The sequence below is a fragment of the Telopea speciosissima genome, chromosome 8 (genome assembly GCF_018873765.1).
Source record: "Telopea speciosissima isolate NSW1024214 ecotype Mountain lineage chromosome 8, Tspe_v1, whole genome shotgun sequence".
Taxonomy (NCBI): Eukaryota; Viridiplantae; Streptophyta; class Magnoliopsida; order Proteales; family Proteaceae; genus Telopea; species Telopea speciosissima.
In genome coordinates this window covers 17,945,044-17,967,376 of record NC_057923.1, presented here as the reverse complement: position 1 = coordinate 17,967,376, position 22,333 = coordinate 17,945,044, and the positions used below count along the sequence as shown (strand labels likewise).

The following is a 22,333-nucleotide window of genomic DNA, read 5'->3' as shown; positions in this document are numbered from 1 at the left end:
GGAAGTTATTGGGGGGAGGTTTACAAAAGTACACATTGAGGTGAATAACCCTTTAGAGTCAAAACCCAATGATTTCCCTGTTCTTTTTAAATACAGCAAAACAGGGGTACAACCCCATGTCAAGTTGTGGAAACCCTTACCTCAAAAAAAAAAAACAAAACAAAAATAAAATATGTTTAAAGAGCAGCAATTGGTTATACATAAATGTGGGAAAGTATTGACAAGTATTGCACAGTTATAATAGCAAAAAAAAAATTTCCTTTCTACATTGTTCTACATTCATCAATATTAATTAAACACCATGATTTTAAGCATGATTGCATATGGGTGTATGAAGATGATGTAATTCCTTTCAATCCAAGAGAATAACATTGCAAATCATATGGAGCATAGAAAACAAAGATATTACTCCCAATCAAGGCTTAATAGAAATTAACTAAACCTAAAAAGGTGTTTTCCAAACACAATTGAAAGAGGGAAATATATGCTCTTAGCCAAAGAACCTGTGGAATGTGGAATACCATAGTTGGGTAGTGTATTAAGCACCTAAAATGGTTCATGAGAGATTCTAACGAGCTATGCAAACCCATTTCACGATTTCCCCACAAAAAATGCAGCAAGAAAATCGATTTAGGGGTAAGAAAATTTTTGTTTTTCACCCAAAAAACCTAGAATAGGGGTAATGGGAACAAGGTGAGTAGTTGGCACACTTGTTTTGTGCGATTGAAGTGGAGATTTAAACCTTAGGAACCCCTATTTCGAAGTTCTTCAAGGAGAAAACGAAACAGAGCAGCCTAGGGTTGGATTTGAGAAGAAAGCTTGAAGAAAGCGAATTTGGAGAGGAAGAACTTTACCTGGACTTGATTTGGTGATGAAATCCATAGGTTGAGCGCCCAAAATGGCCAAGGAGAAGGAGTGGAAGCAAGGGAGTAGAGGTTTAGTCTTCTTCTTTGTGCAAGAGAGGGAGAAAACGAAAGGGACGAATGGGTTTTAGGTCCAAGGGGATTTGATTTTAAGTTGTTGTTTCCCACTGGACCCAGGAGTGGACCCAGCCTGAGTCCGCTCTGTGAGTCCACACACCTGCTGGTTCACACTGGACCCAAGAGTGGACCCAGCCTAAGTCCGCTCTGTGAGTCCGCATAGCTGCTATTTCGCGCCAGACCCAGGAGTGGACCCAGACCAGAGTCCAGTCCAGAGTCCACTCAGGCTAAAGAGGTGCTTTTGGACCGGTTTTGCAACCAGTCTTTCTCCACTGTTTTCCACCCTCCTCTGTGTGTAATTCCCCATGTTTATTGACTATCTTACACATCTTTGAGAAAGACTTTGGATTGATTTCTCCTTGTCTTTCTTTTAATGTTGTGTTTGATAAATTGTCAATCTTGAAGGTACGCAACATGGAAGATAACCGCTCAACTGAGAATCGTTCCCCTTCCCCTGACAAGGCTGCGGAAGGCTCGGGTACTAATTTACCAGATCCTCCGCCAATTCAAAATAGTGCAGATGTAGCCGCGCTATTAGGGGACCTTATGCAAACCACGCAACGAGAGACAAGGGACATTATGCATAATATGAATGCCCAACTTCAAGTCTTGGTTGCGGATAGGGAAAGGCCGCAAGTGCCCCCTCCTGTACATGTACCACCTCCAGCATTTACAGCTGCCGCTGCATCGGGTACACTACCCTCGGCCACTGCTGCTGTCGGGAATCCTATGGCACCATTACCACCTCTGGCACCAGCTGCACCCCAAGTGACGGTACTAGCTTGGGCGGATGCTTCAAGACTATCCAAGAAATTTTTGAAACATCTCCCTCCTACTTTCAACAAAATGGCGGATGACTCCATGTATCCAGCTCACTGGATAAGGGATTTGGAAAGGATTTTTGAGGTGCTTCAGTGCGTTGACGAGGACAAAATCAGATGTACGGTCTATCAGTTCAGAGGTGAGGCTGACTCTTGGTGGCGGTCTGAGAAAGAAAACTTTGGACTACTGCATCCCAACCCTACCTGGGAACTGTTCAAGGAGACTTTCCTTTAAAATTACTTCTCCAAGAGTTTCTGTGACAAGAAGCAGGCTGAGTTTACAAGTTTAATTCATGGGTCAAAGTCAGTCCTTAAATTTCAGCAACTATTCGAGGAGCTCTTCTACTTTGCTCCCATTCACATGAGGCCCAAGGCTATCAAGGCTCGACTGTTTGAGAAGGGGTTGAGGCCCTGTATTAGTACGTCTGTGGTACTGCATGAGTATCCCTCGTATGCTCGGGTGGTTCAAGCTGCCAAGGTGGTAGAAGACAGACAAAGGGAGAATTATAGAGCAATTCAGGCCAGCAAGAGGCCTATGACTTCCTCAAACTATAGGGGGCCTAGCAAGTTTCAGAGAGGATCTTACTCCACTTCAGCCCCGACTCAGTACTATAGGCAAGGTGCAGCTTAGGCTCCTAAGCTACCTGCAAATCCTCACTATGGGGCACAGACAGTCCAATGTTATAACTGTCTGGGCAGTGGTCACATTTCTAGGGAATGCCCATACCCCAAGCGGGGAAGTACTTCAACTGCAGCACCTTCTAAAGCACCTCAGACACGACCTACTAGTTATCCTGTTCCGCCTCCAACTAGCAACCAACCTCAGGGGCAAGTCTATGCACTCACCAATGATGAAGCCCAGGCTGACCCTACTGTGATTACAGGTATGGTTTCTATATGTTCATAGCCTGCTTATGCGTTGTTTGATTCAGGGGCAACGCATTCTTTTGTATCTCCTATGTTTGCTAAAAGACTAGGAGTCAGTTCAAAACGACTTTCCCAGAATCTTATAGTCAGTACACCAATGGGCAGTGCCGTAGAACTTGATGCACTTTATAAACCTTGCCCAGTATGGATTGATGGGAAGAAACTTGTTGCTCGTCTGATTGAGTTGAATATGAGAGATTTCGATGTGATCTTAGGCATGGATTGGTTGTCCACTTACGGGGCTAGCCTAGTCTGTGCAAAGAAGAAGATTGTGTTTAAACCTGATGAAGGTGTGGAGTTCGTATTTGAGGGTTGTAAATCCCGAAAGCCCAAGAAAATCACTATCGTCACTCTACAAGTCCAGAAGCTGATGGAGGAAGGATGTCAGTGTTACCTAGCATCAGTGATGGATGTTGAAGCAAAGGTCAAGCCACTTGAAGAGATCGATGTGGTTAAGGAATTCCAGGATGTTTTTCCGAAAGACCTGACACGGTTACCACCAAACCGTGAGACTGAGTTTACGATTGATTTGATTCCAGGTGCTGCCCCAGTGTCCAAGGCACCCTATAGGATGGCACCTGCAGAGCTGAGAGAATTCCAGGAACAGCTCAAGGACTTATTGAAGAAGGGGTTTATCAGACCAAGTGTTTTGCCTTGGGGAGCACCGGTACTGTTTGTGAAGAAGAAGGACGGTAGCCTACGGATGTGCATCGACTACTGTGAGCTTAATAAACTGACGATCAAGAATTGATACCCGCTACCCAGGATCGATGACTTGTTCGATCAACTACAGGGTGCTAAGGTGTTCTCGAAGATTGATCTCAGGTCAGGGTATCATCAGTTGAAAATTAGAGATAGTGACATTAGTAAGACAACCTTTAGATCTCGCTATGGTCATTATAAATTTTTGGTCATGTCCTTTGGGTTGACCAATGCCCCAGCCGCTTTCATAGAGCTAATGAACGGGGTGTTCCGTGATGTACTAGACAAGTATGTCATCGTCTTTATTGATGACATCTTAATATACTCGAAGAATGAGGTGGAGCAAGCCGAACATCTTTGACTTGTGCTGCAATGCTTGAGAGAGAAGCAGTTGTATGCTAAGTTCAGTAAATGTGAGTTTTGGCTACCCCAAGTGGCTTTTTTGGGACACGTTGTTCCAGCCAAGGGTATAGAAGTTGACCCCGACAAGGTGAAGTCGGTAGTTGATTGGGAAACCCCCAAGAATGTGGCTGATATCCATAGTTTCTTGGGTTTAGCTGGATACTACAGAAGGTTTATCAAAAATTTCTCAAGGCTTTCGGCCTCGATGACTCGACTGACCCGAAAGGGAGTGAAGTTTGAGTGGTCCGATGAGTGCGAGAAGAGCTTTTTGGAATTAAAGTGAAGACTAGTTTCTGCTCCAGTGCTTACCATTCCTAATGGCACTGGGGGAATGGTAGTTTATAGTGATCCGTCACAGATGGGTCTGGGTTGTGTTTTGATGCAAGACGGGAAGGTGGTAGCCTACGCCTCTAGGCAATTGAAGGATTATGAGAAGAACTACCCGACTCATGATTTAGAACTTGCGGCAGTGGTCTTTGCTTTAAAAATCTGGCGGCATTATCTCTATGGGGAGAAGAGCGAGATATACAGCGACCATAAAAGCCTCAAGTACTTCTTCACACATAAGGAGCTTAATATGAGACAACGACGATGGTTGGAGTTGTTGAAAGATTATGATTGTACCATCCATTACCACCCTGGTAAGGCTAACATGGTGGCAGATGCCTTGAGTCGAAAGTCATAGTCACTGTCACTTGCATCACTAGCCGTCAATAAGGAACTTATCGAGGAAGCAAGAAGGATGGATCTAGAGTTGTTGATAGAGGGTACAGCTATATCTATGGCAGCTTTGTCAGTTCAACCATCTCTTATGGGGAAGATTCAATTAGCTCAATCCTCTGATGAAGACTTCCAAGAGATCATCAGAGCAATTCGTGAAGGAACACAGCGTGAGTTAGACTTTACACTGACAGCGGAGGGTGTCCTCCTGTTCAAAAACTGGCTGTGTGTCCCCAACGACGAGCAGTTAAGAAAGGAGGCATTGACTGATGCCCACAATTCTCCTTATTCAGCTCACCCAGGCAGCATGAAGATGTTTAAAGATTTGAAGAATTATTACTGGTGGGGTGGAATGAAGAAGGATGTGGCTAAACATGTGGCAAAGTGTCTTACATGTCAACAGGTGAAAGCTGATAGGCAGCGACCTCACGGTCTACTACAAACACTGCCTATTTTGGAATGGAAGTGGAAGAACATTACCATGGACTTTGTTACTGGCCTGCCCCGAACACCTAGGGGTGTTGACGCCATCTGGGTCATTATGGATCGGCTAACCAAAATGGCCCATTTCATTCCTATAAAGGTCACCTACTCAATGGACAAGCTGCCCGGTTGTACTTTGATAATGTGGTCCGCTTACACGGAGTCCCTGTTAGTATCATTTCTGATAGAGACCCTAGATTCACTTCTAAGTTTTGGGGTGGCTTCTAGAAGGCCATGGGCACATTGCTAAACTTTAGTACAGCTTTCCACCCTCAGACAGACGGACAGTCAAAAAGAACCATATAGACTTTGGAAGATATGCTTTGAGCATGTGCCATTGTTATGCAAGGCAGCTGGGATGAGCATATCTCGCTCGTCGAGTTCGCTTACAACAACAGTTACCAAGCCACAATTGGCATGGCACCGTTCGAGGCTTAGTATGGGAAGAAATGTCAAACACCATTGTATTGGGACGAGGTTGGTGAACGTCGTATTCTAGGTCCCGAGCTGATCCAAGCAACCTGTGAGAAAGTGGACCTGATTTGGGAGCGAATCAAGTCAACCCAGTCCAGACAGAAAGGTTATGCGGACCTGAGATGGAGGGACTTGGAATTTATCGTCAATGACAAGGTTTTCCTCAAGGTGTCACCTACTAAAGGGGTGATGCGTTTCAGCAAGAAGGGTAAACTAAGCCCACGGTTTATCGGTCCGTATGAGATTCTGGCTAGAGTCAGACCAGTGGCTTATCGGCTAGCTCTTCCTCCATCATTGGAAGGTGTGCATGACGTATTCCACGTGTCTATGCTACAAAAATACGTTCATGACCCAAGCCATATTCTAACACATGAACCACTGAAGCTCATTGCTGATATGTCTTATAAAGAACAACCCGAGAAGATTTTGGACAACAAGATTGTTCACCTTCGAAACCGCCCAATCTTCTATGTGAAGATAAAGTGGTGCAATCATACGGAAGAAGAGGCATCTTGGGAAGCAGAAGTGGAAATGCAGGCGAAATACCCCTCTCTTTTTGAGTTACAAGCTACGTCAAATTTTGAGGACGAAATTTCTTGTAAGGTTGGGGGAATGTTAGACCCGCACCCGAGATCATCTTTTAATATTAATATTTTATGCCACATAGACAGAGTTAGTGTCTAGGCCGGTGAGCTATTCGCAATGGTGGTCAAACCGAGTTATAAGATCGTTGACCAGTTCACTGGTTTGGTGGTTGAGGAAAGGTTTCTCAATCGGGATTGGGGGAAATTCGTGGATGAAGACTTCATGGACTACCCTCCAAGCACTAGTCCCAAGAGCGAGGAGTACCGAAGAGAGAACCCAGTGTCTTGTCACATCAACACGACGAGCCCTGGTGAAGTGAACGTCGAAGTAAGGAAACTCTTCGGGATTTCAGAAATTAATCTTTGATGGAGCAAAGGAACTATTTTTGGGTATGTTCTGAACTTGTTTACGAGGTTGCTTAATTCCCTTAGTAGCCCTTAAGAGGTGGGCCAAAGCCCGGGGTCTATTGCCTTGAGTTTACCTTATTTCTGGTGGACTAGACCTTGAATTGGACCCAGTGGTGAGTCCACACCTGCCATATGATTGTGGATAAGGTATCGTGGGCCCCATCATCTCCTTTTGTATTTTAGTGTGGGGTCATAAAATATCTTAGGGATCCACTAGAGGTAAATAAGGGTTTTAGATTTAAGTGGATTAATCCAACTATCCACTCACAAGCCACAAATATCCAAGGGCCTACTAAAGACAACTATGAGTTTTGGAATTTTGTGGATTGGTCTTATCTATCCACTCACAAAACCACAAATCACCCACTAACTAGCCACTAAGTCATCTAACCAAGTAAAATCGTGGAGGTGAGGAGAGAAAGGAAAAGAGAGGAACAGAGAGGGGAAGAAGAAGGAGAGAGGAGAAAGGAGGTGGAGATCCTATGGCTTGTGCAACCACTCTACCTAGGAGTTATTGCTAAGACAAGGTAGGTCGTTGAATCTATCTATCTCTCTCTCTCCTTCAATTCTTTTGAGTTTGGAGATGTGACCATTTGGGTTGGGGGTTTTTAAACCTAGGGTTCCATTTGGAACCCAAGGATGCTTTTGGGTTAGTATCCTCCCTACTTGGAGGCTTGAAGCTAGCCTTGAGTCTATTCTCTTCCCTTTTCTAGATTTTGATTCTTGGATCTAGGGTTCTTGGTGGAGAAACCTTAGATTTGGGGTTTTGATGAAATTATCCTTTGAACCCAATAACCCTATGATAAGAGTAGGGTATTATGACCCTAGGTGGCTTGTAGACCTTTTCCCCAAGTCCTTGTGAGCTGAAACCCAAGAGAAATCGGGTTCAGGAGCTTGCTTGTGGTGAAATTCAGATTCTGCAGGAGCTGGACCCTATGGTGGACTCAGGCCAGGATCCACCCAAGAGTCCAGTCTTGGGTTTTAGAGTATTTTGCCCAGGGTGGACCCAGGAGCTATGCCTCCACTCAAGAGTCCACCTAAACTCTAATGTGTTATCCTTAAGCCTAGACTTCGGGACCCCTCTTACCTCACCTAATTCGCTTTGTTACGCTTCTTTAGGCAATATTACTTGTATGGTGGGACTACGTTACGTTGAACGGCAAACAAACCTTAGTAACGGATCGTGAACGAATAGGTGAGTGGGGTTGGGATTTAACTTGATTTTGGGAGTGTTTATTATATTGTGTGATTTGAATGCCAATTATCATGCATTTTTCATAAATTGCATATTTATAACTATGATTGTGGATATGTTGGTGATGTGGTTTATGTAGGTCTATTTCAAATGCTTGGTTGGGATACGGTGTCGGGTATGCCGGCATCGGATCCCCTTGAATTGTTAATCCTTGCTTGTTATGTGTCGTGTCGTGCTGGTACCCGGGTACTAGATGGTATGGGACATCAATGTGCCCGGAATACCTCTCGATACGATAGCCTCATATAGTATTATTGCGGTTAGGATGTTCGATCCCCTTGCTACGACCCTTACCAACAGGGGTTAGGTGTTGGGTAATCAAGGCTCCCTGTGTGCCTGAGGAGTGATTCGAGGCCAGGTCAGGGATGACCATTGGTTATCGGGGTTTGCCTCCGGGTGGCGAGTGGCTTCTACCGACGCGAGCTCCCTAGTAACAATTGAGGTCTCATCTCGGTGATAAGATAAGTGATCTGCGATGTTACCCAAGTTGTTGCAGTAGCAAGTACCTAGTGACTTAGATGTGCTTGTTAGGTGGCTAATTGGATAATAATTCATGCATCATGGACTATATGTTATTGCTTACATGCTCCCCATCCCCTCACTGGGCTCAGTGGAGCTTACCCCCTTTGTGTGCACCTTTTTAGATATGGCAGCAGATGATGGATTTGTGGCAAACCTGGACGTTCACTCGTCTGAGTATGATTCTGTGGGTGTGGAGGACCTAGAGCCGTTGATAGAGGAACACGGCGACGGGTGTCCGTGCGATGACTGTGCCTATGGGGCATTCTGATTCTAAGACTTACTTCTGTTTCTTTTTTAGCTTACACTGTGCTTGTACAGACTATATTTTGATAGTTATGTAATGGTCATTTGAAATATCACTGGATTACTGTATAACCTAACACTAGGCAAATGAACATTATGTAACTATTACTTAGACGCTTCCGCAGCTCTGTTTTACCTTGGAAATGTAATATTTCTCTATTTCCGTTTACTAGTATATTTGTGATGATTATATTAGTCTTGACCGTGATTCAATACACTGCAAATCAAGATCCTGACAGTGAGGGGTGACACGTGTCATCCTAGTCATACCCCCTTTTATTGTATTTTATTCTCTTTCAGGATGGGGGCGTGACAGGTACTTTAAGTTAAATGGGTCACCCAAATCAAATGGGTACTCTAAGTTAAATGGGTCACCCAAGTTAAATGGGTACCTTAAGTTAAATGGGTCAACCCATTAGTTTTAAATAGGAAAGAAGTCTATCAAAGGGGTCTATTAAAGGGTGGGGTCCACGTAATAATGGAACACAAGTCTCTCCACGTTTCTCGAGGTAAGTGGGACCCACAAATAAAATATTTTCAACTCAACTAAAATAGCCCGGACGGTCCAAATCTTGATCCGCATTTCGAGGGAAAAGGTAAATAAGTAAAATTAAAGGCTAGAACTTACTTCTTAGCCGTCATGGTTTGTCCTCCATGACCCCGAATAGTTTCCTCACAGGTAAACCCATACTGTGATCAATAATTTTGTAGCTGGGTTTGACCACCAGTGAGAACAGGTCACCAGTATATATGGCAGCGGTATCTACACGTCATGAGGGAGAAATACTTTTAATTATGATTCGGGATTCGGGGTTCGGGTATAACAGTGTTGGCATAGGCCACACTCCCAAACAGAGAACTTTCTCCCTTTTTTTTTTTTTTTATGCAATATTAGGGTTTTCTTTTCAACCCTCTTTTTCCCCTATCTCTCTCTCTCTCTCTCTCTCTCTCTCTCTAACCCAACCTAACCGCCGCCCTTCTCCATTTGTGCAACTCTCTCTCTCTCTCTCTCCACTGGATTAACATAACCCCCTTTGAAGATCAATTCCCCAATCCTGAAAATCAAGGGGGACTTCCATTCTTAAATCACCTATCTTAGACCTTCACATCAGATGGATCAATTCCAGAATTTCGAAACCTTGAAGCTCGTCACTCCAAGCTTTGGTGACCTGAACCACTTGATTCAACAACCATGAGTAGAGTTCAGGGAATGTATGCCTCATCTGCATTGCTATGCTGCAACTCTTTCGTTTTTTTTTTCCTTTTTTTTCAAAGAGAAGAATATAGGGTGTATAATATGTTTAATACTCCAACTTATAAAAATTGGATTTTTACCATATCTGAAGTTTAATGTGTAAATACGTGTCTTTTTCATTCAAACATTCAGATGCATGGATAATACGCATATAATATGTGTATTTACTAACTATGATCAAAACTATTAACCATTATTTTGAAAAATCATTTTATTCAATTTTAGCCACTTATATCATCATGGGAACTAAGAACATTGCCAAGTCAATGAGAAACTATGAGATATAACCAAGGATCGCTTTCATACTTTAAAAAAATTTCAAACTCATCATCGTCCAGGGCCATGTGGGTGATAAAATGGGGTGTCCACATTTCATCAATAAACTCTCACTCTCTGTTGACAAATTTAAAAATACACTTCCCATTGGTCATTTGATGGTAATGATAGTTATATAGGCAAGAAATTCTCCCTTGACCATGGGTGTGGGGAGACTCACTCAAAAAATCTATTGTCAGTTCCATAAACAAAATAGACGTGTAATCTATGAACCCACTCTAGGTCAATTAATCAAACTAATTTGACCGTGAGATCTTGTTAGAAATCTATTATTGTTATTTTTCAACAAGTGCTTAACATAATGGAAGGGTTCTGATCCTCTTATGGAGATAGTCTTTCCTATAGTTAACAGGTACTGCTCGCAAACTCTTATGTTTATATTATTTTAAAATTCTTATGCGCAAAGGTTCTCTAAACCGCTAGAGTGGGATACACTAGCACTTCTGTCTATATCTCTCTCCTCCCCACATAAAAGGACATTGTTGCTCTCTTATATATAATATTATTTTGCCCCATCTCATTGTTGGTGTCCTCTGTCCCTCTTGCTCAAAGAGCTTCTCTCTCAAATCTTTAAAACAAATTAACGATCCATCATATTTTAATCCCCTAAAAAATACTAATTAAGTTAAAAATGACTTTGTGGCTAAATGATCACTTTGCCCCATAAAAGGCAAAAATTCCACCCTTGTTGATGCTTATGTGCATGCTCTCACTCCCTTTGTTGGCAGAGGGGTTGTACTCCATTTTTATAAATTAATTTGTCATTTCAGGAGAAAAGTTCTATGTGGAGGAGTGTATCACCCACACCTAGATATAGTAGGAGTCGAAATGATCGCCTCACCCATATGAAAGTTGGAAATTCTGCCCCCTCCCCCCCATGATGCTTCCGCTTGCACTCTCATTGGCTCTTGTGCGTAGGGGCCACAATTCCCCGCAGAAAACACTCCTGCATCATTTTACTGTGTAACTAAATCAGGGGAGAAAGAATACTATCTAGGTGCGTGTAGTTTGCTGCTCCTGTGCGCAAACACAGAAGCATGGGAAATAACCACCACACCTTATGGAAAAGTGGAATTTTTCAGGGGCATGGTGGTCATTTTATGCACTCCTTTGTCTAGGCGCAGGGGTAGCATTTTCTTTTCCCTAAATCATGTAGATATAAGCGTTGAGAATTGAGATTCTTTCCAGTTGTTTGGTGACGATCTTCCTTCTCTCCTCAGAGACAAGAGAGAGAGAGAGATAATAAGTAGAAGCCCAAAAGGCTTTGCTCGCTTCCTTGCTCCGGTAAGCGATGAGTGAGTAGAATTTTCATCGAAGGCTGTCAAAATCGCTTTATCAGATTAAAAGTACCCTCAGGCTAATGCCACTGCGATGAATTTTCTTCACTTTTTCTGGTTTTGGAATTGCCCCTCTCTCCGCATGTGGAAACCCTAATCCATGTTTCTCTTCTTTCATGCAGAGACTCCTTCTCTGCTCGGGTTCTGAGAGGATTCGGATATAACTTTCTCTGTTGAGGTGAGAAGCCAGTTTTATTATGCTTTCAGCTTCAGATCGTGTTAATCTGTTTGTGTAGTTGAACTCTAGCCTCTGTTCTTGTATTGAATTTAATATGCTTTTAGTTGATTCTGGTTTGAAGTTGAATTCCATTAATTCTTCAATTTATTTGAAAATTAATGCAATTTTCTGGAGTTAGGAAAATCTTTTGGGAAAACAGTGGCATTGCTGTTCACAACAAATGCCAAGTGTTTTCTCCATGAGTTCTTCTGTGGTTTTGCATGGTGGATCGCCCTATCCAATACTCCAGAGGAGTTAAGGATCTAGTTTGGCTCCCGAATTTGAATCTTGTCAATGAGATTTACGTGATATGATGAAAAAGACATGTTCTCCATTTCGTACAGTTTTAAGTGCCCATGATTTTCGTGAGAAGGTTTGAAATCAGTTCTCTTTTATGGAATTGGCCACGATTTTTACTAATTTGCCCATGAGATGTTTAGGTTGATGACCAGTTCGATCGGGACATTCAGCGAGGAGCAAATATTATTTGTGGAAGTCATCCTATTGCATTAGGGCATTAGGGGCGGAGGGGGGGGGGGGGAAGATTGTAGTTTTGAATTTGTTGGGTAATCAATGGAGAAAAACTGTTCAGTTGTCCAAATAATAATAAAAATATTTGTTCAGGTTGTTCATCTTAATGGAATTACTTGTAATGCAGTCTTAGAACAAACGTTAGCACAAGGATAGCAACCAGTTGGCGTTTAACCCTTATTTAAGGTAAGATCAGGTTGCTGGCACCATAGTTTTACTAGAAGTAGTTGTACGAAAGATTTGCACATGATTTGGAAGGAAGTCTATTTTTATTCTTCTAATATTACCCATCAGCAACAAGGACCCAAGGGGGTTGGGATTGGCGAGCACCGTATCACACTTTTGATTGTAGTGATAGCTAACTACATGTGTGTAATTATACTCTTAAAAGTTAATGACTATGCACTCTCTATTTTGTAAACTGGAAGCTACCTTTTGTAACATCCCTTATTCTCCTCTCTTGTTTACAAGGTGGAAAAGAACTTCAATTAGTTATTCTTGAGAAGAAGAAATGGTGTATGTTTTTACAGAGAAAAGAAGAATCATTTCATATTTGAAATGATTAGCAGTAAAAGAGAGTACACTGATACCTTCTTCCTGCATGTAACTTAGGCCTTAGTCAATGTCAAGATAATATGGGTATCTCTTCATCCATTGCCATTTCCAACTTAGCATGTCACTTTTCGGAATTTGTTTGTGATAAAAATCTATATATGGTGTTTAAAGCCACTTGTGTCATATTATCCTGTATTCCCACTTTTGTTGCTATACTGTTATCTGACTCTTCATTGGACGTTTTGTATAAAGAAATAGTGCTTCTTCTGCAACCTAAATTGAGTAGAGTTTGCCTGCATTCTTTACATCCTGGTTATAATATCCGGTTGAAAGTTATAAGCTATTTTGAATTAGAATTCAGAATAAATATGATTCTTGTAATTCTGTATCACAAACCTCCTCTGTTTGCTTTGGATCCTGAATTTATGTTTGCTTTTTGAACTTGTAGGATCCTAAATTTGCATTAAACCTGCTGAACTCATTATTCTAGAGGATGAATTCAATTGTTATTACTGTTGATCGGTTTGAGATGGAAAAAGTGGCTCAGTCCATCAAGGATTCATGATCTTTTACTTCTGTGTGATCATACTTGATAAAATGATAGTAACGAAGCAGTATCGTTGTATACACTCTTCAAGTTGTGTTTGCACTAAAGGGCATCTGAATGAAGATGTAATCTTCCTAGTTTTTCAACATCTCAATTGGAACCCTAGGTTGATTGCCATACTCTCTTGTGTCTGCAAGTGGTTTGATGAAATTGCAAAGCAGGTCCTATGGAAAGAATTCTGCCGAACGCGAGCCCCCAAGATGATGCTTGATCTGCAATCTAGCGGTAGTCACAGTGTGGATGGGACCTGGAATGCACTCGGGAAGCTGCTCATTCATTGCTCAGGTTGCAGCAAGGGTGGATTGTTTAATAACAGCATTCAGATCCCTGGCCACTTTGTTTACAGGACCCGGTTTTCTAGAACTTCAGGGAAAAGTTTTCTTTTACCCCAGTGCCGAAATGATGTTTTGTATGTTTCTGATCCTTGTGAACACCTCGATCAGGGAGAGGATGGTGATGTGGGATTCTTCCGGGGAGTTTTTAAGTCCTTTTCTGTATCAAGGGTTAGGAATATGTTGATTGCTATGGAGGCCAAATTCCATCCAACAGAGGTGTGCCCATATTGCAAAGCAAAGTTGTGGAGCATGCTACAAGCTAAGATGATACCAAGGAGCGCATGCAGCAGGTTGGGTTCTTATGATGATAGCATCGAGTATTATGTGTGCCTCAATGGGCATATGCTTGGGATCTGCACTCTTCTGCCCCTATCAGATTCTGAGGAGGCATTTGAGTTCGAGTGATGGTACGACTTGGATCTGGGTAACTTTTCATGGTCAATTAATGGGTATTCCTGTTCATATTTTTGTGAAATTCATCCTTTTAATTTCTTTCTTATCAGGCGTGATGGCTTCAATTGTTCTGTTCTGGTTGAAAGCATTAATTGCTTCTATAATTTTGATTTTGGTTTTAAACAAACTTCTATTATTGATGGAGAAAATACCATCAGGGATGCTGCAATTAAATTACATGAAAGTTCAGTTTCTTAGGGAATTTGGTTGGATTATTTGACGGATCCCACCATGAGAACATTTGACTTTGATACTATAGTTTTATATGAATCCAGAGGATCTAGTTATCTGTTTTTTCCCTTTATACCCTTCCTATATACTATTTGCCTACATTTTTTCTTGACTAGACAAGCAGTACCAAGGACTAGGTGGGTAGTATTAGCGATCAGGTTGTTTGCTGTCCAAGGAGATCTTTGATCTGGGAGTTGGAATCATTGAATGGTGAACTACTGCCACCTTTCTCTGGGCCTTTTGTAGGGTAAATGCAATCAGAACCCTAATGATGACAGTTTTCTCCCATGTATGAGTATTCCCCTTCTTGGTGCTGAACTTTCTTAGCATTTCCACCAATGAGATACCATGACGCTCAAATTGTTGCTTTCCACATAAATAACTTTGTGATTTAGCATGATTTTGGTGTGAAATATAAAGTTGAAAGATCCAAAAAGAGAAATGCTTGGTCGCGGCCTCAGGAAGGTCTTGCTCGTCTATACATAGCAGACCTTGGTGAGATTAATGGCCATAAATTTCACATGTTCCATGTACCAGCTGAGATTTTTAGTCTGTTGTCTACACCTTTAGCTAGATGAGGTGGGGGAAGAATAAGAACCTAGATTGCATCAAGGTATTACCCTGGATTCAGCTATGGTATCAAGTAGGTAGGATGAACCCTAGGTTCAGGCTAAACACCTCCCTTACAAAATCTCAAGCAAACCCAAATCAAAAGTCAACAAAAATCAACCTTCTCAGATGAAGGTCAAACTTTGACAAGCACTCACAACTAAATAGAATAGAAGATCCTTGTAATGCAACAGTGTTCTAAAGGTCAAATTAGAGTAATCAAAGAATAACTAAATCTGAAACTGAAAATCCAGCAAATAAGAGATTTCTTATTAATCAAATTACAGGGTCAAATTAACTTCAAAACCTGGTCGAACTTCACTCTTCTTGGCTGACTAATACCAAAATCTGATTCAAATCTATTGGTCAGATTTAAAGTAATTTAGGAATCTTCAGGTCTGAATTTTAACAGGACAGCAATCGGGAGAAATCTAATAGGATCAAATCAGAAGCTCTGATCAGCAAACCACCCTGATCGAAGGCCTCTATAAACAAGGCCTTGAAGACCCAGAAGATTGACTAGATCTGATGGCCAGATCTGCCCAATTGAGAACCCGGTTTGGACTGAGAATTGCTCTAAAAACATAGCATCCACAGGTCAGAAATCAAAGCTATTCTGTTAGAAATTAATACCAACAGAACAATAGGATTACTTTTAGATAAATGAAGGATGAATTAACATAAAACAAGGAAGCTAACACAGATCAGCGGTATTGATTAATAGAAGATTCAAATCAGTACCTTAATTGCAGGAAAAAAACAAAGAATAAGAGAGAAGAACGATAACTATGGCTTCCCACCAAACAAGGAACATAATCTCACTGCCCTCCAAGGATATCTCACTCCCTACTGAATCCAACAGCATCATTGAAGAAAGCTTCAAACTTTCATTCATCTAAAATCTTCTGTGAGCCTTGGCTCTTACAGTCTATTTAAAGGAAAACTCAATAACAATCCTAATCTGAATAGGAAAGTAAAATCCTATTGCTAAGCAACATAAATAAGAAGCATAATAATACATGGAAACATTCTCACACAAGGTGAGGGAATTCAAAGCCTATTAAACAACTTAAAATTAAAAAGAACTAAGTAAGCCTAATCCCGTATGCCTACCTTCTACCCATATTTTAGGCCCATTAAAGTGACCCATTACAATGAAAACACATGAGATCAAAGGCCCAACACATACATAACCCAACTCAAGGCTTTTTTCTAATAAAATAAGCCCATTTATTTGAGTTATCTGCGTCATTGTGCTACTATTCAAACTTGACAGCAAGTGATGTTTTTAAGTTTGAACAACACAATAGTATAAATATCATGCTTCTTGTCGAAGATAAGGCTTTCCAATTTGTAATGAAATTTTCTTTGGTATATGTGTTTATGAATTTCTATAATGAGGCAAGGACATTTCAGTTTGATGGCTTTTAGTTATGACAACATCACTTTGCTTTATTATATAATCTGGGGAAACAAAACAATAAAGTTCATTGTTTTTGTTGTGTCTGTTTGTGTGGGGAAGGGAGCTAAACTACTTCCCCTCTAGGACCACCATGTTAAGACTTGAGAGTTCATGCACATCCATCAAAGGTTGGTGGTTTTAGGTTACAATCATACTTAATTTGATTTTTTGTTTGGGTAAGTGTTTATAATTAACTTGACCCAATATTCCCTTCTGGTGACATATTCAGTCGTTGCACATTCAGAATCGCTTGTACTTGCCATGGATCTTAGTTGGCCTTAAGCAAGAGAAAACTGTAACAGAGTGTTCTGGCAGCTTCTCCATAACATGGCACAGGGTCATCAATCACGCTCCAACCTTTGCATATGTTGTTTCTCAATCTTCTTCGACAAACCTAACTCTTAAAATCAAGGGGTCAGTTGTTGCTGCTGACCTGTTTTCGCCATCAACTATTTATACAGTTGCTGTAAACTATGTAATCTTGTGTACATATTATGCCTACATGTGTATTTGAATGGCAGTAGTTATCTGTATTAATTCAAAACCAGTTGTTTATGTCAATTTGTTCATTTGACAAATTAAGTAATCGAGATGTGTGGACCTCTTCCTTCCTAATCCTGAAGGCTGAGTTGTTTCCTGATGTTTTCCTTGGATGCACAGAAAATATTTTCCATCTTGTCATGATCAACGCTTCGAGTTTCAGTAAGTATTTACATTTGTACATAACAGACAACTGTAATCTTTTTTCTTTTTCTTTTTTTTTCTGAACCCAACTTCATTATTACTAGTGCTTCAGCAACAAAAACATGTGGCAGGGACCTTTCCTGTTGCTCTGATTTTATTTGCATTCTCTTTTGCCTTAAGCTGTTCATTTCTTCTTTTTTCCTCAACTTGTGCTTTTGCTCCCCCAACGATCTGATCAATCCTTCTCATCTCAGTACGGTGTTGTTGCAAGACTCTTGCCCTTCTCTGTTCCAATTCACGCTGCAGTTCCATGAAAATAGGTAATCAATCAATTTCGATAGTTGACATTCACAGTCATCATTAAATCTCAAAGGAAACAAAACACAACCTCTTTCCTGTCCAATCGACGTCTAGCTTTCTTCTTCTTCTCATCCTCCCACGATTGAATTGTGGAATTCATCTTCTCATACCTACAATTTCTGCTTGTTAGTCAGATGATGAAGATTAAATTCCAGTCGTTTGCACCATACATTTTCAAGCAAGTTTCAAATTTTCATTGTCTGATATTCAGTTTGGTTTTCAAATTTCTATGTGGAGGTGACTTTTGCATCTTAATTGATTTTATGCAAATGAAAATGCATGAACAATTGAAATACCGTTTTTTAATCTTGGCCATCTCAACTTCCATCCAAGTATCTGCTTTGGACTGTGGACCTCCTGTTCTTGTTGAGCTCTTCGTCCTCTTGTCATCTCCAGCTGCTAGAAGTGTTGGTTTCGCAGTGGGTGGAGGAATTGGCCTTGGTCTTGTATCCAATTGTTCAGCAAATGTTGGTGTCCTTTTAGTAGTTGGAACTCTACTGGGAGCTTTTTCTGGTTTCTTTTCACTGGTGACTACATGCTCTGGTATCCTCTGATCCACCTTTTCTGATTTTTTCACAGCAGAACACCTAGTTATATTTTTGAGTATAAAGATTGATATAGATTCAACTTCCAGGAAAATACAATACCTGAAGATTTTTTGTCTGCCTTCCATTCCTTGAATGTAGATTTTCTGGATATTCTACCAGTGTCTGGCTGCCCAGTTACACCCTCTTCCTTTTTACTTCTGGCCTTGGTCGGAAAATTTTCCAACCCTTCTCTGATCTTTTTCTCGTCTGCTAGCTTGGCTTCTTCAAGTGAGTTGATGGCAAATGCAGCAGCCGCAAGAACAGTTGCATACTGGCCATCATCACTGGAATCACAATTCTGACTCATTTGACGAGAAAATTGCCTTTGGAACCAGTTCTGTTGCTTCTTTCCATCTATAGAAATTTTGTTAGCAGAATATCAGAGAATTTTTGGGGCTGTCTTTCCAAAAGAATGAAACTTTTGACCTCCAACCCACCCCCCATCCCCCCTCCCCAAAAAAAAAGAAAAAGGAAACAATAAAATGAAGAAAGATGTGTAATTGGGGGTAAAACTGTAAAATTACTATAATGTTTTGTAAGCAAATGGAAATTAAAGTAGAATTATGAAAGGGGGAGTGAGTTTCTTTTGGTAATTTTCTTATGGGAGAGGGTTTCCCATGCCCCCAATTGGATGGGGTGATCTCCTGTGCCACACCAATGGCAGCATAGGGAATGGTATCATTCACATGGAGCCCACATGATTAGGTGAGGAAAGGGCAAAGAAAAATAAAATAAAAGGTAAGAGATCGTTGCTTGGTTGTGTTGCACTTGTGTAGGGGCCAATGAAAGCACACACAGGTGCATCAACATGGATGAAAGGGCAATGTTCTTTTCTCAAAAATAAAAACCTCATATGAGAAGGCATTACTGCAGTATGTAAAATGTCAATCAATACCTCCTTTGAAGGAACTGGTTTTCTGTGGCGGTATTCTTTGTTGTGTAGCACTGCTGGGGTCTTGTTGGCCAGCCTGATCCACACCAGAAAATCTGACCCTAACTAAATGGTTAGTTTACCATATCGCACAAAAAAGAGAATATAAAGAGGGAAATATTTCCAAAGAAACAACTGTGGTCACTGATAAAGGGTTTAACTGCTTTTTGAGGAACATTTTATTTAGACTCTTTTCACGTGATTTTTTTTTTGAAAAGTGCTGTGGTAAATCTGATCGTTGGATATTTAAAGGATAGTTTGGATAGACTTATAGACCAAGAATTGATTCTACACCCACTTGGAACCCCAACCTGACAAGATTTTTTTTAAAAAAAACAAAAAACTGTCCTGGATCGTGACCTACGCCAGCGTTCTCATATTTTTATCTCTCTCCTTTCCCTGTGAAAAGACAACTCTGTCCTTTGTTTGGGGAAGAGAGAGAGAGATAGACAAGGGAGCTATGGCGTAGGCTGCTCTCATGGACAGAGAACCCCTTCCCGGAAAAAAAAAAACAAAAATGGAGAAAAATTCTCTGTTCCACGTCCAGACACAGAAGAAATGAAATAACCATCCCACCCAGCGAAAGGCGGAAATCCGCCTCCCCACTCCCCCAATTTGCCAACTTGCACGCTCTCATTACCCTTTGCGAAGTGGCCACACTCCCCATGGAGAACTTCGGCCCAAAAAATAATTAACCAGGGCATCAAAGACTCCAATTCTGTATATTTATGCAGCCATAAAGAGAATCTTTTCAAAGGTTGAAAAAAGAAGAAGGTTATACATTAGTGGTAACACTAACAGACTAACACGTACAAAGAAAGCCATAGGAGGATTTGAATTATCAAAATAAATCGAGTTTATATTTCCTGTTCTGTTGCTTATTCCTTTCTTAAATCCATCTTAATTAGAAAGAATAACATAAATGAAAAGATACTTTATTTTATTTTATTTTCGATAAAGAGTTGTTGGGATAAGATGTACCTCATTTGCTTAACCATGTTCTCCATTTTCTAAATGAGCAAGTGCAACAAATGCAATCGAGTTTGAGAGAGAAGAAGAGCTTGGGAATAGTGAAGGTACAGATGCATGCATGGTGGATACTTATTTGAAGGGAAAGGCCAAGAAAGGAAGGTTTGTGAAGGTTGTATTGGTCGGTCTTAGCCAAATGAATAGGTGAGGGTGGGGGGGGCAAGCAAAGGTGAGATATGCTTTGCATGCATACCTTGGTTTGGGTCTCCAAAGGCTATTGAGTGAAGGAAAGGATTTTGAATTCTTCATGGAAACAATCTTTCCATTTTTAAAGATACCTTTGAGTTTGAGTTTGAGGTTTCAAAGGTGCTTTCTACTTACTGCCTTTTCTGTACTTTATTAGTCATGGTTTACTGGTTATGGAAGGTTTAACTTTAAAGGTCCAGACCAGAGTGGCAAAAAGGACTCGACCATTTGAGAAAAGAACGTCTGTGTGCGTGTGTGTGTGTGTGTGTGCGTTGTTATTAGCTTTATGATATTTGGGCAGATCCAAATCCTCTACCGTGCGCTGCCTGTAGTGGCTTGAGCAGCGCAGACTGAGTCGCTTGCACAAAGATCACCTTACCCCTGTTCAAATGTCTTGTCCGAGTAAGGGTAAAACCGTCATTGTGCATGGCCCAGTCTGTACCACACAGGCCACTTCGGACAGCTGCGCTATAGACGATCTGAATTGTATTTGAGTTTATGCTTTAATTTAATCTCCTCGATCAGTTGTCCACCACTGTGATTCTTTCTAATCAGAAACGTGTCCAGTTACGTGGTGCAAACGACAATGAAATTTTCTCTAATTGACATTGAAGAAGGTAGCCGATATCGGACATTGGCGTCTGGATTACGGCAACAAGGGTCCAAGAAACCAAAGTTCGAGCTTGGTTGTCCTCTTAATTTCTAAAACAAAAAAGGTTTAGCCCACCCCTCGTTGAGTTTGGATCACCTATCAGTACTCATGTGTGCATTGCATGAATGGTTAGGTGATGGCATCCGTTTTTCTTGATTGCATAATACACTTTCATACACGAGTCTGGATTAGCTCCTCGTATGAGGAGTTAGAACTGAGTCTCCTTGTACACTCAATAACCGACTGCATGCCAAATGTAAGACCGGCAACCTCTTTCTCCTTTCAATTCAATGCAACCTTTTTCTTCTCTTTGACGATCTCAATTCCATGTTTTTTTAATCCATTTTTGTTTTTTATACAATCCTTTCATTTTCTTTTTTAATTCTTCTTCTTCTACTTCTTCTACTTCTTCAAATGACATTTTCCAGTTCTTCTTCTTGTTGTTCTCAGAAGGAAACCACCTTCACCGTACCTCGCAACCCTGTTGGAAAAAGCGATAACCGTTTTTCATCTGTGTATAAAGAAAACTGGAGAAAAACAGTAATACTTGAAAAGTAATTGTGAATAGTATCACATGAATAGTAACTATATGAGGGACCCACGTATGCACAGAATGAAAACATATAAAGAGAGTATAAAAATGATAAAAGCAAACAAACTCACAGACATAAGTGTTTACGTGGTTCGGCAATGCCTACATCCACGGGTGTAATTGGAACTTTTTCACTATGAGAGAACTTGATACAATAATCGTACAAGTAATAACACTTGGATTTAAACCAAACCCAACCATGTATCTAAATTCGGATACCCCTTGTATACCCTCTCTCAACTCACACTCTCAAACCCCTGAAGAGAATACTTAAACCTAAAAACTCTAAGAGTTCTCGACTCACTTGTTATGGGCTTCCTGCTCTTGCTCACTTCACCTCTTGAACTTGTATCTTGTTCAAGTGTATAGAACCCTTGCCCTTACCTCTATTTATAGGAAATGACAAGAAAGAATTTTCCACGTTCTACATGGTGTTTGAACAATTGAAGAGCTGGCAAATAGGTGGGAGGCACCCCGTTCCTATCCTTTTCTTCCTTCCATTTAAGAGCTGATTTCTATTTTGGCCCTTTTCATTTGACATTTACAATCCATTTTGTCCTACCATCGTTACTCTCTCTTACTCTTTCTTTTCTATTTGACTTTGGCATAACAATTTCCACCGTCCACCCCATTTATCAAGGACGGTGGATGTACCTCCTTAATAAGAAGGACCCAACAAACTCCCCCTCCAACTCATAAGAAGGGATCTGTCATCCCTGCAATGCTCTTACAAAAATCGTGTTTTACTTTGGGTAAAGCTTTTGTCATTATATCTGCTCTGTTCTTGTCAGTATGAATCTTTT

General features: G+C 40.9%; 3 protein-coding genes and 1 long non-coding RNA gene across 4 annotated transcripts; 2 read left to right on the top strand and 2 right to left on the bottom strand.

Annotated features, from left to right (window-relative positions):
• The first annotated feature begins 2,162 nt into the window (after positions 1-2,162).
• On the top strand, positions 2,163-3,479 carry LOC122672098. Its single transcript, XM_043869598.1, has 3 exons — positions 2,163-2,407; positions 2,516-2,685; positions 2,734-3,479. The coding sequence occupies exons 1-3, from the start codon at positions 2,163-2,165 to the stop codon at positions 3,477-3,479; spliced, it is 1,161 nt and encodes a 386-aa protein (XP_043725533.1).
• Positions 3,480-13,297: 9,818 nt separating this feature from the next.
• On the top strand, positions 13,298-17,059 carry LOC122670324 (EID1-like F-box protein 2). Its single transcript, XM_043867158.1, has 2 exons — positions 13,298-14,181; positions 16,757-17,059. Exon 1 carries the CDS (start codon positions 13,374-13,376, stop codon positions 14,157-14,159), a length of 786 nt encoding a protein of 261 aa, XP_043723093.1. The 5' UTR covers positions 13,298-13,373; the 3' UTR covers positions 14,160-14,181; positions 16,757-17,059.
• LOC122670325 lies at positions 14,074-16,804 on the bottom strand. Its single transcript, XR_006334194.1, has 3 exons — positions 16,748-16,804; positions 16,000-16,003; positions 14,074-14,209 (listed from the first exon to the last, which is right to left on the bottom strand). It is a non-coding gene; the product is annotated as an uncharacterized LOC122670325 (long non-coding RNA).
• A 56-nt stretch (positions 17,060-17,115) lies between the features above and the next one.
• Positions 17,116-19,071, bottom strand: LOC122672097 (remorin-like). The gene is made up of 5 exons (XM_043869597.1): positions 19,036-19,071; positions 18,182-18,494; positions 17,850-18,140; positions 17,582-17,663; positions 17,116-17,493 (listed from the first exon to the last, which is right to left on the bottom strand). Exons 2-5 carry the CDS (start codon positions 18,445-18,447, stop codon positions 17,302-17,304), a joined length of 831 nt encoding a protein of 276 aa, XP_043725532.1. The 5' UTR covers positions 18,448-18,494; positions 19,036-19,071; the 3' UTR covers positions 17,116-17,301.
• Between the last annotated feature and the right edge of the window lie 3,262 nt (positions 19,072-22,333).

Excerpts from the sequence above, each read along its gene's own strand:
- LOC122672098 (XM_043869598.1), top strand. The coding sequence starts at position 2,163 with ATGAGGCCCAAGGCTATCAAGGCTCGACTGTTTGAGAAGGGGTTGAGG. Across the intron at positions 2,408-2,515 it reads TCCACTTCAGCCCCGACTCA|GGAATGCCCATACCCCAAGC; the intron begins GTACTATAGGCA and ends TCACATTTCTAG. Across the intron at positions 2,686-2,733 it reads TGACCCTACTGTGATTACAG|GGGCAACGCATTCTTTTGTA; the intron begins GTATGGTTTCTA and ends TGTTTGATTCAG.
- LOC122670324 (XM_043867158.1), top strand. The coding sequence starts at position 13,374 with ATGATCTTTTACTTCTGTGTGATCATACTTGATAAAATGATAGTAACG.
- LOC122672097 (XM_043869597.1), bottom strand. The coding sequence starts at position 18,447 with ATGAGTCAGAATTGTGATTCCAGTGATGATGGCCAGTATGCAACTGTT. Across the intron at positions 18,141-18,181 it reads GGTATTGTATTTTCCTGGAA|GTGTTCTGCTGTGAAAAAAT; the intron begins GTTGAATCTATA and ends AAATATAACTAG. Across the intron at positions 17,664-17,849 it reads ATGGCCAAGATTAAAAAACG|GTATGAGAAGATGAATTCCA; the intron begins GTATTTCAATTG and ends CAGAAATTGTAG.